The 7668-nt window shown below is 35.2% G+C and overlaps 1 protein-coding gene across 2 annotated transcripts in view; it reads right to left on the minus strand.

Annotated features, from left to right (window-relative positions):
• Positions 1-7668, minus strand: part of LOC129578957 (N-terminal kinase-like protein) — a 25505-nt gene that overhangs the window by 11893 nt on the left and 5944 nt on the right. For both annotated transcript variants that reach the window (XM_055468363.1, XM_055468364.1), the window contains exons 8-10: positions 5601-5640; positions 5402-5525; positions 3468-3617 (exon numbers count right to left, since the gene is read on the minus strand). In XM_055468363.1, coding sequence (XP_055324338.1) covers positions 3468-3617; positions 5402-5525; positions 5601-5640 — 314 coding nt within the window. The remainder of the gene's footprint in view (positions 1-3467; positions 3618-5401; positions 5526-5600; positions 5641-7668) is intronic.

A 7668-nucleotide genomic window follows, 5' to 3' on the forward strand; every position in this document is an offset into this window, starting at 1 on the left:
AGTTACCAAGTGTATACCAACAAAGTCAGATGCCACATACTCAGATGTATAGCCGGTAGTTTGAACATATGAAGAAGTAGCAGCACCACCAGCTTCAGGGTAGTCAAAATGTTCCATTGGATCATATGTTTGTTGTTGTTGTTGTTGTAGTTGTCGTTGTAGTTCTCTTTGTTGTTCTGCCATTTGCATCAGAGATTGCGGCATTTCAATTGAGCGATTTTTTGCAGGCAAAACAGATTCGCAAACTGCATACTGAATCTTTTCTCGTTGATTGTAATTAAAACCGAAGAAATTTGGCTTTGTCAAACAAAAATAGCAATCATCGGGTTCGTGTTCATCAATTTCAAACCAAATTGATTGCCGCACAATTTTAAAAACTTCTGTTTCTTTGTTGTTATCAACTGCAGTTAAACGACGATAGCAGTTTTCGCAAGCAATATCTGGTGCATATGGTTTTGTCACGTACAAAGTTTGAAAATATTTCTCGAAGCCGCTAATAAATGTTTTTGTCATAGAGCGAGCATGAGCACTTGGCGTATATAAAGCACACACATAGCAAAACGAGTTCTTATTGCGACACGACATTTTTGCACAATGAACAATGTGAAATGTAACTTTGAATCAATTCACTCTTACACTTTACTTTTTTTAGTTTTGACCACTTTTATTTGGTATAATATTTTTTGTGTACTATATATTAGAATATTTATTTCTAATGTGAATGAGTTGTTGGAAATCATACACAGAGAGCTGTCAGATCGTCGAACTGTTAGTTGATCTGTCAAACTGATCATTGAATCACCATTTTTCCAGAATATTCCATTGTACGTCTGGAAAATGGGGTTTCAGCGCCATCTCTCTGTGAGCGCTGGCTTCTGAATAGCTCAATGTATGTATGAATTAACGTATAATTGTAACTTTAATCGTTTTCTGTAGTAATCGATCAATTTCAACAGATTTGAGTTGAGAAATTTCGATTAAAATGCAAAAAAAGTCAATTTTTCCATATAAAATGGGCAAAAATCCAAAATTTTCCAAAAAAATGAGATTTTTCTTCCCGATATAGGTTCAATTCAATGTATTATTGTAGTTTCAATCGTTTTCTATCCTTTTCAATAGATAAGAGCGAAGAAATTTCGATTAAAATGCAAAAAAAGTCAATTTTTCCATAAAAATGAGCAAAAATCCAAAATTTTCCAAAAAAAATCGATTTTTCTTTCCCCAATTCAATGTATTATTGTAGTTTCAATCGTTTTCAATCATTTTCAATAAACACCAGCCAAGAAATGAGCAAAAAATGATGTTTTGAGTATAAACAAAAATCGCTGATTTTTCAGGTTTCCAAAAGAACTACAGAAATCGATAAAAAAAAATCTAGACGTGGTTTCGAAGAAACTAATGATGCAAAAGTGCTTGGTTTTTGGTCCTCTAAAACAAGCAATTGGAATTTCTTATGTGCAGAAACTTGTGTTGCACGGTGATACACTTTGCTGATTTTGAAGACTTCGGCAGATAAATTACTATCCCTACATTACTATCCCTATTTTGCGATAAATTGAGGTTTACGTCGACATGTCGCCGTAAAGCAAAACCTACCCGCGACATTCCGCATTGCGATAGGATTTTCAATGTACAGGTTTACGCAAAATTAACGTCTACATATCGCATTGCGTAAACATGTAAATTCGAATTGTATCCAACTTCATTACATTGAAAACGTAATTTCAAATGGTTTTATTTAAACTTTTCATGTTGCTCATCGTTGCTTATAAGACATAAAAACTTATTTAAAATAATTATTAAGGAGAATAATCAGCCATTGCAGCCTTTTAAAATACAACAAACTAAATTCGAATGAAGTTGATCACAGTTCATGCATTTTGTGACAACTATTGCGGAAGGTTGCTGATACGTTTGCGTAAACGTTGTCGCAAAATTCTTGTAGGGTATGCATGTGAGTAGATTGAGTACATTTGTATGAAATGTTGGTTGTGTTTGATTCGAACGGTTTGAAATCACAGCCGGCGACAGCAGGCGCGAGTGACGAAAGCACCCTAGTGCTGAAATAAGTAACTTTCATTAAATTTTAAATGAAATTGTGTAAAAATGTACAACTTTTCAATACGTTTTCTCAAAATTTCAAAATATCCGGAAATTGCTGAGAAATCGATATAAAAAAAATCGGAATCCGGAGTCATACCAAAATATCAGGAATTTCACGATTTTCCGGACGTTTCCGGACGCGATGGGAGGTCTACGTATAGTAAGGCATTTAATTTTTTTTCAATTCAAAATGTTAGTAAATGCCACGCTTAGAAACTGCAAAACATCATTTCTGAAACCAGTTTGTTCTTTGATTCAATCAATTTATCCCGCTTTCTATTTTTCCGATATTGCATGCAAAAAGTATGATATTCAAGCAACAAGTCTTCTTTTCTGTCATGAAATTCGGATTTAACGTTCATAATATTTTCTTGGGGAGGTCTCCTGCCCAGGGGTCACACTTTTTTGACCTAAAACCCAAAATATTGGATTCTCCATACCCAAATTAGTGGAAATATGTATTTTTCCAACGGCCCTCCGCACCCAGTCTCCCAGAAATTGAACTGGCAAAAATCGCCCCACATCTGGGGTCAATTATTACAGAGTCAATTTTCTACCTCTTGGAGTGGAAATTTTGCATAAAAATGTATGACCAACTATAGCTAATTTTTTCTGGGCTATCTATTTTACACTATATTCAATGGGTCACCCCCTCCGAGCCCTTCTTTTGGAAGTCTTCATACAATAATTTTGAAAAAAACCAATTTTTTCTGTATATCGGGTCAAAAAAAACCCGTCCACCCCCCGAACAAATTACATTTTTTGATTCCTCGTGAAAAATTACCTTAAGGTTTAGAACATTTTCCATCAAAAAAAAATCGTCCCTTATACTCTTGACCAAGACCGGAATGCATGGGAAGGTTTGGGGTACGATTTGTTTAACATCCCGGCCTTAAATTAGGACATAAGGGATGAATTTTTTTTGATGGGAAGTGTTCTAAACCTAAGGGTAATTTTTCACGAGGAATCCAAAAATGTAATTTGTTTTGAGGGTTAAGGGAAGTTCGACCCTATTTTGGGGATGCATTGTTCATTTTTCGCTATTTTTTCACTTTTTGACCCTCCATTTCATTTCAGGGGTAGAGAGCAGCTCCACCCAAGGTGTCATTTTCTCTGGAGTATCCTGAACATTTCATATCGACATATTTTTTCCTCAAACCATTTCTAGTATGAGAAAATTGCATTCTTTTGTAAAAACCATCAGACGAAGCATTGTAAAGAAGGGACCATATCCCCACTATGACCCAAAAGGGGCCGCTGCCCTTTTGTCAATTTTTTTTTTCATTCCCCATTGATCTGTATATTCAATTTAAAAATCGACGTGTGACAGTTGGGTCAGTTTACTTGTAAGAATTATTACTCACTGGTTGTTCCTCTAAACTTCCCCAATCATTCCACGACCATTCGTCACGTGGATCTATATTTCTCTGCGTTGATAAATTCTGTGCATTTGATGCTATTGACAAACTGGTAGATGGCATTGCTGCTATTGGACTGCTTGGGTCTTGTGAGGTCTAAAAGTATAAAATTGTGAATAGTTTTTCTTATGCAACTGAATATATATTTAAGTGAAGAAAAAAAAAACAAAAAAAAAGTTAAATTATGAATAAAAAAACGACGGCAAAGTTTTTGGTTTAACCTTCAAACAGGGTTTAAATTTTCCCATCCGCTCGATAGAGCCACCATTGATTCAATCGAAAGAGTTTTTTAAAAGAGACTCTTTCAAAAGAATCTTCGCGAAAATTTTTAATATTCTGTTACCAATTACGGCTGTAAACTATATTCAAATAATTGGTTTTGATTTATATTTCAATACATTTTGCACAGCACTTTTTATTCCATTCTGAAATATCACTCTATGTCGTTTTTCTCCACTTTGACATTTTGACATAAAATTTGTCGAATTGAGTGAGATTTCAAAGTGAAATGAAAAATGTTGTGCAAAAGATTTTGAGCTGATATTTTGAATTTGAACTGATTTCGTAAATTGACTTTCCGAATTTTTGGTATCAAATAGAAGAGCTATTTGGTATCAAATAGAAGAGCTATTTGGTATCAAATAGAAGAGATATTTGGTGTCAAAGCAAGCATATGATACCAAATAGCTTCACTATTTGACAAAAAATAGCTGCTCTATTTGATAATTTCTCTATTTGTGACATTTTTCCGCGCAACATTTCTGTATGACATTTTCGCTCTAAGCTATATAATGTATAGTATACATTTATAATTTAAAAAAAAAATACTATTTTTTCAATTTTTAAATCAAGGCAAAAAAAAATCAAAAGGATATGAAAAAAGTGACGAAAAAACATCATAAAATAATGGTTTCACCTGGAAATAATGCTGAAAATTTCAATAATTGTTCTTGCTTTTGTTAGCCATTTGCAATGGCGTCAACCATACCCAGGGCTTAAGAATCGCACAGAGTGAACCCTGCGCAATGCATCACAATATCGTGTGCGAACAGACGACGAACAGTTCACAAGTTCTCAAATACAAATGAGTTCATCACTGTCCGTTCAATGTGCGCTCAAATACTCACAGCAGACACGCAGAGTAAAAAAACATGTCTCGGCTATGTTGAACATACTACTACTACTTCTTCTTATTTTTTTCTTCGACCGAACGAAGATCCGCACAAAGCAGAGGAGAAGTAAGTGAGCAGTGTGCGCATACAACTCAGTTGTTATGAGAAGACCATCGCACACGAGCGCTGTGGCTCTCACTGAAATGAGTTGTACTGTGAAATGAATGTGCGATTCTTAAGCCCTGACCATACCTTCTTATAAACGATGTAAATAATCGAAAAATATGGCGGTGGTAAATGATATACACCAAATTTACACCGATGGTGTATAAAATGCATCGAATAAAAACCAGATCATTTCATACACCAAAATCGGTGTATTTCCAACGCTATTGGTTTTTGGAGCATGCAACCGGAACGGAGCATATTTTGCACCGAAAATGAGTGGTGTATTGAATACACCTTCGGTGCAGGGTCTTTTTTCAGCAATTTACACCAAAATTGGGCCAATACACCAAAAATAGTATTTTTCAACGCCTTGACTCGTTGAATCATCGTAGTTGCTACTGAAGAAATTTGCAAAAAGGTTGGCCTGTTCAGATATGGCCACATCCAAATTCGTGAAATTCGGAAAATTCAATATAAAATGTCGAATTTTTTTATTCGTTTTAATAAGCGATTTTTCAAAATAATAAGAAAAACTAGTGTTGGATAGAATCATAGATATGATCCCAATCACAAAAAAGAACAACTGGAATAAATACTTACGTCCATATCACCAGCAATATCCCAATTATCATTACCATAATCGCTTGCCAAGTCGTTTCCGTAATCACTTGCAGAAACCGAGGTATCATTGCTCTCATGCTCAAGAGAGGTCATTGATGTGACGCTTCATTGAAAAATTGTATTTAATATTAGTAAAATCAAAAATTGATGAATAAACGAAATATGATATATTCACTACCTTGATGTTGTTGTAGACAAGCTGCTACTAGACGGTTGTTCTGTAAAATCATTATTTTTATATTTAGATGTAACGCAAAATGTTTCATGATGCACCATCAGATGTGAGAAAATTTGAAAAGTTCTAATAAAATAAAAGAACCATGTCCCGTTTTGTATGAGGTTTGGATCATATGGTGTACAGTATTGGGTGTGGTACCGATGGGTAGGGCAATGCCCATACTAGGTCATAGTGAGTATAACAATATTATAAGTGAAGTTGGGGAGTTTTATAGGGGTTGGCAATCGGTGCAATATTTTGAGTGCATTTCTGGACATAATCATTCAAGATATCATTTCGATCCCCATTTGAAACTGTCAAAAATTAATTCATATAACGGTTCGAATAAAAAACTGTATTCAACGCGTAATTTCATATGATTGAGTTCAGTTGTCTTTTTAGAAAGTTTGGTAAAGATCGTACAAAATTTTTAATCTGTTATTTTGACAGATTCAAAGATTTCCGTAAACATTCGAACAGTTTTAGCTTATCCAATGGGTGCCACTAGGTTCGATGTCAAAAATGTTCAGCTAAACAAGATTTTTGTCCATCACAGCAAATTCGAAGTGTTTCTGTGCCACAGTTAATGTTGAAAATAAAATAGTATAGTGCACTAACGCAGCATATGAACACCGATAAAAACAAAAAAAACAAAAAAAACACATGAACTGCTTATGTTAAAGGACATTTATGTCATTATTACATTTATCCTTCATAAATAATGTGCACAGACGTCCACAGCTTTAAAATTCCAGACAGCCAGAACTAAAATATATCATCTGCCATGGTTTAATCTGCTTCAATGTACACCACAACCCCCAAAAATGGGTCCAAAAAATTCAATTTTTTTATCAAATACCGTAAAGAACAACTTTATAAACAACTCAAATATCAGTATAGATAATTATCTATTTTTTGGACCCATTTTTGGAGGTTGTGGTGTACATTGAAGCAGATTAAACCATGGGAGATGATATATTTCAGTTCTGGCGGTATGGCATTTTAAAATTGATGTTTGTAGTTGAAAAGGCTAATGCAACCTGTTCACGACGTCTGGTAGAGTAGTTATGGCTGCTGATGTGATAAGTAGTGCTAAAATATTGCAAAATATCGATATGTCATTACTTGGGGAGCAATAACTTTGTAACCAGACGTCATAAGTAGATCGCATTAGCTTTATTTTTTTGCTGTGAACGTAGGCTTTAAAATAGTATACAATAAAAACTGAAATAAGACCGTTGTCATGACTTCATTTGGCCAAATGTCCATCAAACGCTAAAAAATTGGTCCAAGATGTGATTTTTTTTGGACGGACAATTTAATTCTGTCTGTCCGTTTGGGATTTAAGGACGGACAATTTAGTTTTGTCCTGTCCGTTTTGGATTCCAGTACGGACAATTTTATTTTGTTTGTCCGTTTATGGACTTAGGAAGTCTATGTCCGTTTGTATAAAACAATATCAGAAATGAATTCGTCGTCGAAAAATAAGTGATAATAGCTTATCGGATGTTTCAAAAATTTAATTTTCGGGTGTTTTTCGGACGACCAAAATGGCAAACGGACGGACGAAATGAAATTGTCCGTCCTTGAATCCGAAACGGACAGGACATATACATTTATTCCATAGCACGCTGGTTTGCACCACACTGGAATAAATGTATTGACATTACTGCACTACTGAGAGACGCAACAGAGGTCGCAACGGGAGCCCGTCCCGAAGCCCAAACTTTTCGGGCTCGTGCGGGATTCGGGCTGACCCTTTCGGGCGCTCGGGATTTTGCGGGTTTCTCGGGATTTTCTCGGGCTTCGGAACTCGAGAACTTTCGGGAAAATTTATAGAAAATATATAGTGCAAATATAATGATTGCATTTGCCATGTATTCTGAGCTATAAAAAGATATTGAAAGAACAATTGATTTAATGTGAATTTGAAACACGCCAGGAAAATCAAACTGGTTTTGGTTTGTAACTTCCCCCGGGGAAAAATATAAACCCGATTTGCGGGTTAGGGAGTGGCTAAACCCCCCCC

Source organism: Sitodiplosis mosellana, unplaced genomic scaffold (genome assembly GCF_009176505.1).
Source record: "Sitodiplosis mosellana isolate CC-2019 unplaced genomic scaffold, AAFC_SMos_1.0 Smas_scaffold_6226, whole genome shotgun sequence".
NCBI lineage: Eukaryota > Metazoa > Arthropoda > Insecta > Diptera > Cecidomyiidae > Sitodiplosis > Sitodiplosis mosellana.